This window comes from Sphaeramia orbicularis, chromosome 21 (assembly GCF_902148855.1).
Source record: "Sphaeramia orbicularis chromosome 21, fSphaOr1.1, whole genome shotgun sequence".
Taxonomy (NCBI): domain Eukaryota; kingdom Metazoa; phylum Chordata; class Actinopteri; order Kurtiformes; family Apogonidae; genus Sphaeramia; species Sphaeramia orbicularis.
In genome coordinates, this window is record NC_043977.1 from 18,801,465 (window position 1) to 18,813,600 (window position 12,136).

Consider the following 12,136-nt stretch of genomic DNA (forward strand, 5'->3'; position numbering starts at 1 on the left):
AATACTATTATAATAACCTATAAATAATGAAAACTGTACATTTTTCTCATTGTTTAAGTGTAAAAAAAAAAAAAAGTAAAATTACGCGAAAATGTTTACATTTACAGACTAGCTTTTTATTAAAAAAAAAAAAAAAAAGTGAATGACCTGAAATCTCTTAAGAGAAGTTTATGGAATTTTAAAAATATTCTGCCTGTTATTTAATGTTTTGTGTTTTTGTAGATCCACTGTGATCTCTAAGTTGTGATTCACATGTATAAATGATTAACTAAGGCGTAATATTGTTAACATTGCACATATTTTACTTAAGAATTCTGAGGTTGTTCGTATTTGTTCATGTTATGTTCGAGTACAATTCAAAGACGTAAACATTTTTATTACGGAATTTTACTTTTTCACTCAAAAGTTATTATCCGACTATTTATATTATTTTACTGGTCCGGCCCACTTTATATCATATTAGGCTGTATCTGAACTAAAATGAGTTTGACACCCCTGTTTTAGACGTATCCCTCTTCCAACACACCTGATTCAAATGATGAGCCTATCATCAAGCTCCGCAGAAGCCTTATAACAGCCGTCAGGTGTGCTGGAAGAGGAAAACATCTAAAACATGCAGGATAGAGTCCCTCGAGGACCAGGATTGAACACCCCTGACCTAAAACATTATCAAAATGTGATCATAGGATTGATTTTCTCCAGTCAAGATGAGGTGGAAAAGTTTTGTTTCCTCTCAGACGGCTAGAGTTACTGTTTTCTGTAACATTATTATGGATTTTTTTTTTTTTTTTACCAAAGACATCAAAAAAGAATTGCACATTGGACTTGTAAGACTGGATCAGACCGTCTCCCTGGGCTTCTTGCAATAAACAAGAAAAACCAATAGTAAGTTTCATGGCACTTTTTAAGTCAACTGTCATTTTTCAGTCTTCTCACTAGTGCTAATTTGAATAAGGGTGATGAGTGGGACTTAGCCTCTAAAAGTCATTAACAGCTTTGACTCCATCTATAGTTGTCTTTGGAAATAAAAAAAAAAAAAAAATCCTTTTCCAGCCTACAGTCATTTTAGAGACAACCCGGCACTGCTACACTCTTATCTTTAAAGTACATAAACCTGTCATGTCCAATTGCAGAGGGAAGGTTCTGTTGATGTATATAGCTCAAGCATCACCAAACAGAGCTGTAGTTATTGTCTATGAAAGAAAGTCAATGCGGGAGTAGCAAAACATGAAAGCAACAGAGAAAAAAATGCCTGTAATATAATAAAAGGTAATGGGATTTTTTAAGTAACACAAAAAAGTCAATATGAATACATTGACCGCACACTGTTTTAATGCCTGAAAAAGTAATTTCTCCCCAAAAACTAAGGGTCTAGACAATTTGTGCATATTTTTTACGTGTTTGCTTCTCATTTACCAAGCTACATCTGTTGATGCGACTTCGCTGGGGGCCTTCTCCGGCTTCATGCTGAATTTCGGGCATCCATTCACCCGCCTGCAGACATGCCTCCACCCCTGTATCAAAGAGAGTAAAAACAAAAAAAAAAACAAAAAAAAAACAAAAAAATTAAAGCTACAGCTAATTATGTTGACATGAAAGACTGTGACAAGGCAATGGCAAAACTGAGCACAGCAAAGCTCATGGCTTGTTTTATCACAAGTAGTTGGAAGACTTGGAGTTCTGGGGAAAAAAAAAAAAAAATGCATTTGTTGACAGAGAAAGATGCCCACAGCATGATGGAGTTAATGATGCACCCTTGTTTTATGTATTTCGAGCTTGAGCAGAATTCAGGCTTCATCTCTTCCTCTGAGCCTCTTGAGGTTTTACAGAATCAAGTCGGAGCGGTATGACAGCTAGCATCCGGGTATTTCGACAGAGAGAAAAACCTTTTGTTCTGAAACCTTAAGCGCGGCATCTCTGAAGACTGAAAAGTTTTTTTTAAAAAGTACAGGCAGATATAGCAGAAGAAATAACATGTTTTAATGACCCCTCACTGTCATAGTTAGAAAATAATCCGAACATGGAACCAAAGACGGAGATACTGTACTCAGCAAGTGTTCCATTAGCGAGTCTCATCATACATACAATATATACATGCAGAAAAATACAAAATAGACAGCTACATTTTAACCCTTTATAGGACACTCAGAGAAGTACTGTGAAGTTCAAAATTTCAACCTTAGTGTGTCATTGAAGGACATAACAAGAATTTATTACTTATGTGAAATTTATACATTTTTTTCCATTGTTATGTAGAAAATCAAGGTCAGTCAAGTTTCCATATTTGGTTCCTTATATATATGGCACAAAAAAATAATAAAAATAAATAAATAAATGGACTGAACTTATATAGCGCATTTTCTACATCTTAATGTTGCCCAAAGTGCTTTACAATTCCTCATTCACCCATTCACACACACATTCATATACCAGTAGGCGGCTGCTGCCATGCAAGGCACTGCTAGACCCTACTGGGAACAATTTAGTCGGAACCAGGATTCGAACTGCCACCCCTTCGATCATCGGACGACCTGCTCTACCAACTGAGCCACAGCCGCATATATAAAAAGATGCAAGAAAAACACATGTAAGGTGAAAAGAACATCTCTTTCAGAGCATTAGACCAACATTAGTGCTGATCCAGACCCCTGTCCACATCCACATTATCCCTTTGAACATCATTCCTTACATTAGTACCATTACTTCATGGTACCTAACAAAGCAGGTCCACTCACTGTTCATGCAGAGGTGGACCTTACAGACCCTGTAGACCACATTGGACCTGAGATTGTTGACTCATTGTCCTCACTGTAACTGTTCCTGTCACTGTCTTGTAATGTATGTGGACGTAATCAAAAATAGTCACTTGCCCGATAAAGGGTTAAAGATGCATATATTAAATTCAATTAAACTTTATTTATAAAGCGCATTTCATGTAGGGGTGTGTATTTGCAAATATTTGGTGATATGATACAAATCACAATACTAGGATCATGATACGATATATCAAGATATATCACGATACTGTTAAAAAGGCAATTTTTTCTTTGTTTCTTTTTTTTTTTTTTTAAGATTAGTTCCTGGAAGAATTGAATTACACCAGAAATATATACAAATACTAAACACATTTTTATTTGATCTGAACAGGATCTGATGCTATATCACAAAATTTTCCTCTGTGAAAACTTAAGTTGTGTTTTTCAGACATTACAGTTTAAGATCCTGTTCAAATGTTCATATTCTATTAGTTCATAACTAACATCATCACATTATTTTTGTGCAATCCCAACAATGGATGTAACATCCGCCTCTCAGACAGTAAAAAGTGCTTTTAGGATGCTTCAAATAACCATTATTTAATAAAACAGTGTTAAATAATAATAAATAAAATATAAAGAAAAAAGAAAAACAAAAAAAAACAAACAAAAATGAACCTCCACAATATCTGTGTTTGAATAAATACCTAAAAATATCGATACAATACCTTTTGATACTGATACAGTATTGTGAAATGAAATATCGCGATATACTGCAGAACCAATATTTTCTTACACCCCTAATTTCATGCAAAACGGAGACTCAATGTGCTTCACAACAGGTATATAATATTGCTACAGTACAAAACAATCATAAAAAAAGAGAGTGCAAGTAAACAATAATATGTGCACATACTTAAGCTCGCACCTGCATATACACAACTCCACAGAACGCTGTCGAATAAAGATACACTTTTAATCTGTTTTTAAAAATGGCTGCTGATGTGGCATGTCTTAACTGTATCAGGCAGTTAGACATACCACAAATACAGATCTTTTGGTGGCTTTAAAGTTATAAAAAGACATGATATAATATAGCTATTTGCTCATTATTATACAAAAAAGTCAAACACAAAACTTTTTTTTAACCTGCATCCTTTGTGCCATGCAGTGCTTATGCGATGCCACAATAAATGTCACTTTTCGTTTACAGTTGTATTCATTTTTAGCTGAGATCTCGTAGCGATGAGTGTGACTCCTCTCCAGCACAGCCCAAATAATCTCATTTCAGGTACTCAGGTTGGACGTACCAATCCATGTGTGACAATGATGTCTCATGCTCCCTGAACCACTCTTCGCAAGCCCAATGATTCCTGGTAGTGTCCTTTATGAAAAGCTACTCACTGAATCAGTTAAGGTTCAAGAACCTGTTGTAGCTCAAACATGATCACATCACTGCAGTAATTATCCAATAGAAGGATTTTTACCCATACGGTTGGTTAAATCCAGGTGACGGGGCTGTGTTTTTTCTGGGCTGTGTATTTTGATAGTCTCTAAAAACGTGCTTGAGATGAGTTTTACAATCGTGTCTCCTTAACAAAGTCAATGATAGCCAACAGTCATACTGGCCTAATGCATATTTACAAGCCAGCTACATTTCAGCTTGTGACGAACTTCACCTTTAGTTTCCATTTAGCGTTTCAGCAAGTGCTTCCAGCTCCAATACAGAGTGAAATCAACAGATTAAGATAAAAAGCCTTATCGCAGTATGACGTCTGTCAAGAAAGAGAAAATTACACACAAACATACACACAGTGTGCATAACACTGGATAGTCTGTAATTGCATTTCTCTATCCCTCTTAATTATGGCTTTCTCTCAGAGTGATGCTGTTACAGACTTGAGCTGAGAACGGGGAGGATACTGGGGTTAATCGCTCTGGACGATGGTGCAGCCATTAACATATTTTCTAATTTAAATATAAGAAAAAAAAAAAAAGATCCTTCCTGAGTCAGTGAATTAGTGAACAGTCAAAAGAATCCGTGTCCTCAGTTAAAGATCCTTTATTGTAATAAAATAATACAAGACTTTCCCTTGGTTTTCAGAGGGCAAAGGTACTGTCTGTTTTCTTGCATTTTTCCCAAGTTTATAGAGACTAAGGTATATAGTTCTGGAAATAATCAAAAAATATATAATTTCACATAACTTTGGATTTGGAGATGCTAGATAATGCACGAGGCTTACGCTGTCAGGGGCCGACAGCAAGGGTATACCCCTGAAATTCCCCCAGCCCTCTGCTATACCTGCCCCCAGTTGGACAAGTGATGATATTCATGGAACACCCAAAATCAATAGGGTTCTTCCTCTAGGGGTCACCTATGTTTGTGCTAAAGGGGAATAGTTATCACGTTCACACGAAGGATATCCGGCCTGAATAATGTCAGAAAATTATTTACTGAATAATGTCAGAAAAGATTTTAGATATTTGTTGGACGATCAATATGAACCAAGTTTGAGCTTGATTGGCCGATTATTTCCTTAACAGTGTCACAAAAAAAAACAACACTTTTTTAACAGAAGCTCCCCCTAATATTTGGAAAAAACACACCACCTCTTGTCAAAATATGACATTATGTAAACTCAAGGTAGTAGCATGAAGAAAGATAATTTAGACAATCGACATGAACTTAATTTGAGCTACAATGACCTGATAATAGTGGAATAATGGTCAGACAACCAATTTTTCCCCACAAAACTCCACCTAGTGAATAAAAATGACACCATATAAACTCTGGATTGTAGCAAGAATATGAAATTTTGTAAGACGATCAATATGAACCAAATTTTATCTCGATTAGCCTATTATTACTTGATTTAGGTCCAAAAAACTGTCTTGCTAACAGACAAACAAACAAAAAATCTGCCCCCCCCACACCAAAATTTAATTATTTGTTCCTTGTGCCAGTATCAACATCCGTAACTTTTTGAGTTATCTTGTTAACAAACAGAAAAATCCTGATGAAAACATAACCTCCTTGGTGAAGGTAATGAGCAACGAACAAGAGAAAATCACCGTAAATGAAGACTTGGTGCCAAAATGAAAAGCAATGTCAGTTATCTGGAATTATTTCGGCTACAAGAAGGATGATATTGAAACGTATGTTCTGTGTCCACAGTGCTAGGAGTCATCTGTGTTGGTGCTAAAGGGGGATAGTTATCACATTCACATGAAGGATATCTGGTCTGAATAATGTCAGAAAATTATCTGCTGAATAATGCCAGAAAAAATTTTGGATATTTGTTGGACGATCAATATGAACCAAGTTTGAGTTTGATTGGCTGACTATTTCCTTAACTCTTTCGGTGCCAGACAGTTAAGGGGCTAATAAGCCTTAAAAGTGCCACAGAATTTGGCCGTTTTTCAGTATTTCGCGTCGTTTTTATAATATTTGAAGAATCCTGCAGGAAACCGCTCGGTAACATCCGACTGATTGCTGATTAGATTCAAAACGCACCGGACGCAGCCGATTCATTATCGATCATAATTTGCATAATTTATAATAATAATAATAATAATAACAATAATAATAATAATAATCTTTATTTATATAGCAGTTTTCATACATTAAAAACTGTAGCACAAAGTGCTTTACATATCAGTTTAAAAATCAGTACTGCCCCCCACCCACACCCACCCACTCACCCGCACACACACACACACACACATACACACACACACATACACACACACACACACACACACACACACACACACACATATACATGCAAACCCACAAGGTCACACATACTTAAGAAGACTGACTGAGCACGGGTAGACCAGAACAAAAATGTACAAGTAAAAGTAAAACATCAATTTAGGAGGCGCTGCCTCAGGGAGCCATTTGCACCAGGAGGCAGCCGCCGACCCCGGTGACCAGGCACCAGCAACACAGCCCCGCATCCCAACTAGTGGGAGAGGGCCAACTGGGAACCCCACCCATCAGAAAGGAGCGGACCCCAGTGAGAGAAGGCGCCACAGCCCCCGGAGTCCACAGCCGCCCCCCGGCATGGAGGGCTCCTTCTGATGAAACACCGGAGAATAAGAAACATTAAAAAGATATAAAAATATTATACGGTCGAGTGACCTCAAATTCCCGTCTGATTGGTCTCAAAAGGGGGACACAGAAAGAACATCATCGAAATGTGAGAAAGAAATGGGGGTGGATGGTTTGTTTGTACACAAATATGGCGTGTTCTCCAAAGCCGATCTGATCGGCCCGTGGCACTTTAAAGGTTGTATTCGTAAAGCCGATTTAATCGGCCCATGGCATTGAAAGAGTTAATGTCCAAAAAAAAATAATTTTTCAACAGAAGCTCCCCCTAACATTTGGAAAAAACACACCACCTCTTGTCAAAATATAACATTATGTAAACTCAAGGTAGTGGCATGAAAAAAGATAATTTAGACAATCGACATGAACTTAATTTGAGCTACATCGACCTGATAATGGCAGAATAATGGTCAGACAACCAATTTTTCCCCGCAAAATTCTACCTACTGAATGGAAATGACGCCATTTCAACTCTGAATTTTAGCGAGAAAATGCAATTTTGTAAGATGATCAATATGAACCAAATTTTATCTCGATCAGCCTATTATTGCTTGATTTAGGTCCAAAAAACTGTCCTGCTTACAGACAGACAAACAAACAAAAAATCCAAACAAGCCCAGATGAAAACAAAACCTCTTTGGTGGAGGTAATAAGCAACGAACAAGAGAAAATCACCGTAAATGAAGACTTGGTGCCAAAAAGAAAAGCAACGTCAGATATCTGGAATTATTTCAACTGCAAGGATGATACTGAAACATATGTTCTGTGTCGACAGTGTCTTGCACCTGTTGCCGCAAAGAGAGGAAACACCGCTCATTAGTTTGACCATTTACGTTGGCACCACATAGCTATTATGCACTCCAGAGTATTTTTTAATATCGCAATATATAGGGTTAAAAAAACATCACAATGTCAGTTTTTTCCAATATTGTGCAGCCTTAGTACAAACACTGGATAAGTTGAAGAGATGTTGGATTGATTGATTTAATTCTCAAGGAGATAAGGCTTGCGGAATCAGTGACATTTTTTAAATCACTTCTTAAAACACATTTTTATCGACTTGCCTTTATGTGATGTTTGTCCCTTTTAATTTTTGATTTTATTTTTATCCTGTTTGGCGTTTGGTTATTAATTTGTATTCTCATACATGATGTTGTTTTATCTCACTCTTTCATTATTGCACCGATTTGACAGCATCATGTTACGTTATTCCTGCCCTCTTTACTCCGATTCACTCAATTTATTCGTAGTGTCATGTTTTCGTGTTTGCTGTACATATCTCTTTTATTGTGTTGTTTTCTGTTTTAGTGTCTTTGCTTGCATCTTGTATCCTGCTGTTGTGCCCTTCAGCTTTGTCTGTCAAAGCACTTTGTAAACTTCATTTTTAAAGGTGCTATATAAATAAAGTTTTTATTTATTTATTGATTAGGGACAGTGCATATTAATGAACATCTAAAACAATTGCAGCTGTAAATATGCCAGATTGTAACAGCAGTGCTATTTCCATTTGTAGTCCCTAGGCATGTGACAAGAAAGACAGTTGACAAAAAGGCAAAACATCATAAAAACACACAGAACGGCACAGTGACGACAATCTACTGATGGTCACAGGCTTGGTTTTCCTTCATCCAATGTTTAAGTTGTGATCTGAAGGAGGCGTATGATTGTGAGTCTCTTCTGTTGTTTACTCCTACCTCCTAATTAAGCTAGGCTAAAGACATCCTGACTGTAGCCTGGACAACGACGGTGACATGACTCATCCAATCTCCCTCATGCACAGACGTACACAGGGACAGAAACAGATAGGATGCCACAGCGATTGTCACTAGAAAGACAAACCATGTCAAGTGCTCAGCCTGCGTGGTGAAAGGCGAAAGAGGAGGGGCTGAAGACGGTCCAAACACACAAACTCTGTGACACATCACGCACATCTAAGCACACGCATTTAAACTTTAAATGGCTTACTGGCAGAGACAGAGACAAGTGTGCACGCTGTTTTACTCCATCCACAAACACACAGACGCGTATATACACACACTCACACACTCATACCCTCACAGAGTGAAGAGATGCTGACGGATACACCAGTCAAGGGCACACCAAGGTGCCAGAAAACTCTTTGACAGCAAGTCTCTTTTTTAGTTCCCCTAAAGCAGACTTCTTCTGAATATCTGCTTGTTGACTTGGTTCAAGGATGCCAGGGAGACTCGCTGAGAATAGCTACAATTCTGCAAAGTATTCATCATGGCATAAATCAAACAGGAAAAAGAAACTTAGCCATCTTTTCATCATGACTGATACTGAAGCCTGGAGGCACATTGATTCCCAGATTCCCTCCCAGAGTCACCCATCCGCTCCATTTGGCTCTCAGACATGTACGCAGGTGTGTGCATACGCAGCAGGCGCAAACCATTGATCTGAAAATTGCCTTTTGCAAAATGTGCTTTTTAACGTTTCTTTGGACATTCAGTGTGTGATACAAAATAAAATGCACAACTATAAATTTAGAAATTTCTTTTCTGGATACTGAACAGGGTTTCTCCAGGTTGGATAACTCCAAAAAAAGTTGTAGAGAGGAGGAACAGGCTTGAATGTACCTGTATCAGACTAGTTTGGTACAAATGGTGAATAATAAACAGTACGGCTCTGAGCTCTGGAGGAATTCACAATCAACGGCAGCACATAGCATCCCATGGCCTCCGCATTTAGATAAACAACCAATTAACAAACCAGTGAAGCTTGCACGTCTAAATAATAACCTGCACATTATCCAACGTAACTCCATGGTAGTCTCTTCTGAAACAACAGTTGCTTGTGAAATATTCTTTCAGTTTTCAAAAAGCCCAGACAAATTACTGCGAACAGCTTGCACACTGAAACCCATCTGCTCTGCACTTTGATGGAAAGAGTGGAAGAAGTCATCTGTACTGGAGCTGTTATAGTCAAGAACAAAAACGAATAAATATTCAGATCTTACTGCCATTCATCGGTATAGTGAGCTATAATGCTTCTGTAGTGAAAAGTACTTCAAGTTTGGGTCTGTTGTAACATTATTTGGCTGAAAACCTGCAATGAGGAAAATCCAATGAGGAAAACCCCTTCACTTTAACTGTTGGGATTTTTCTTAATGGAAAATAAAAAACCATGTGTGGAGACTGAAGTTAAATTTCAGACTTTTTAAGACTATCTATAACAGAATTTAATGCTTATTTCATGGCCATACTGGAAAAAATTTGCAACTCCTGGAATTTAGGAAAATGTACTTATTTACGCCAATGCCTTGATTCCTACCATTCCGAGTAATTTCTCTCCAAGGGCTGCAAAGTCGGAGATAATTGGTTCCTAATTTCAATATAAATTGTCAGGTTGGAACAGGTGGAACTGAATAAGCTAACTTTACTTTCTTTGCAGCTTGGACATTTAACAGACACATTTAAACACAACACAGCCAACAAGTTTATGGCAGCATAATCAAAGATCTACCATATCAAATTAAAGGTAGGGTAGAAGATGTTTTCATGCAGCATTTCTTTTTACTATATTGCTTAAAATCCCCTTCACACCCCTATTGCAACAAATTAATTAAATGCTCTAACACACAAAAAAAAAAAATTTAGTCACTTGTCGAACAGATCGGACTGAAAAAACACCATCCAATCATTTTAACCGGCCCGTCGAAATGATTGAACGGTGATATGTCTATCAAACTCAACTGCTATTTGTCCCTCCCCCCTCTGCGCATACCCCTCTTCATGCATGAATCGTGCGTTCTCAGAGGTTTGGAGCACTTGTACAAGAAACGAAGCCAGAGCCAGAGCTTGGCTATATTAGTTATATTAGGATGGAAAGTTCACCGGTAAGCTGTTTTGTCGCTAACATAAATCACGAGGAAATATAACATTAGCCAGCTAAGTATGAATTGGGACTGTTCTGTTGACAAACATAATAGTGAAATGCACAGATCACAGTGTTCAAAAGTGGGCTGTTAGCCTGACATCAGTCTTACTGCAATCAGCTGTTCTTACTAGCCCGAGATTACTTAGAACACGTACCAAAAGAACGAGTGAAAAATCCAACTTCTAATCTAATATACTGATGAACAGACAGAGGTAAGCATGGATCCGTGGGGGTGGGGTGGGGGGGTTGTTGGAGGAGAATGAATGAAGTATGCATGAATCCACGGACCGGGGAGGTGGGCGGGGGAATTGATGGTGTGCAACACTCCGGAACCCTCGGGAACAAGCATTGCACGTTCTGGTTCTCTGGAGGCGTGGCTTTGGGGGAAAGTCTGAAGAAAGGGGTTTGGGCTTTTGAATTATGTATTTTCAAAATGTAGCTTGCTCAAACCATTTTTCCAGGATCTCTTACCCCACTTTTAAATACACTTAAAGACTTTTTTTTTAAAAAGGTATTCAATGCAGATTTGCAAATTCAAGACTTTTAAGACCCTGCCGGAACCCTGGGTAACCCTACCGTAAGTACAGCACATACGGAAAGAGTCACGGGGTTAGAACTCTTTGAGCACATTTTAAAAATGGAAGGCAGGCTCGTGTTATGCTACAAATACATTAAATATTCAGGATATTTTGGATCAAATGTGCGTCGCTTTCACTGCAGGAGGAATGCATCCAGGCTTCGGCAGCGACAGAGTTTAACATGACACACAGCACAGAAATAGCATCTACTGAAAACTGCGTCAGTCAGAGGCTCACCCCATACTTACAGCTGTATTTGACAATCCAGCACCCAGCAAGAAGGCCCCGGAGGGTGGTGTAGGTGGTGGGCATATGTCCCTCTGGCACCACAACATGGCTCACTGTGAAGGAAAACAGGAACACACCAGCCACTGTAAACAGAAAAGTCTACAAACCAGTTGTGCTACACTTGCGTATAAAAATAGCAGCTACGAGTTCTTATTTTCCTCGTGTGTTTGAATGATTTAGGACCGAGTGGCTGGTTTTGTGTGTGAATAGATAGGAAGATAGCCGGAGAGGCAGTGCTGCAGAATATTTTTAGTTTCCCAAGGGTAAACATTTTAATCTATTAGAATTGAACTATCAAGTTGTGTTTTATGTCTCTGGTTGAGATTGAGACGTAATAGGGAGCATCCTAACTCATTTCTTAGCCGGCCTGGTGGTGGGTTGACATTAGAGCTGCATGATTAATCAAACTGCGATTGCAGTGTCAGCCCATGCAATTGTATTATCACAAAAGGCTGCAATCTAATGGTCCAGTGTGTCTGGTGACAATTTTCTTCGTCTTCTGAGAC

General features: G+C 38.3%; 1 protein-coding gene across 2 annotated transcripts in view; it reads right to left on the reverse strand.

The window, feature by feature from the left end:
* bard1 (BRCA1 associated RING domain 1) overlaps positions 1-12,136 on the reverse strand; it is a 45,218-nt gene that overhangs the window by 5,624 nt on the left and 27,458 nt on the right. For both annotated transcript variants that reach the window (XM_030124139.1, XM_030124138.1), the window contains exons 9-10: positions 11,591-11,683; positions 1,417-1,514 (exon numbers count right to left, since the gene is read on the reverse strand). In XM_030124139.1, coding sequence (XP_029979999.1) covers positions 1,417-1,514; positions 11,591-11,683 — 191 coding nt within the window. The remainder of the gene's footprint in view (positions 1-1,416; positions 1,515-11,590; positions 11,684-12,136) is intronic.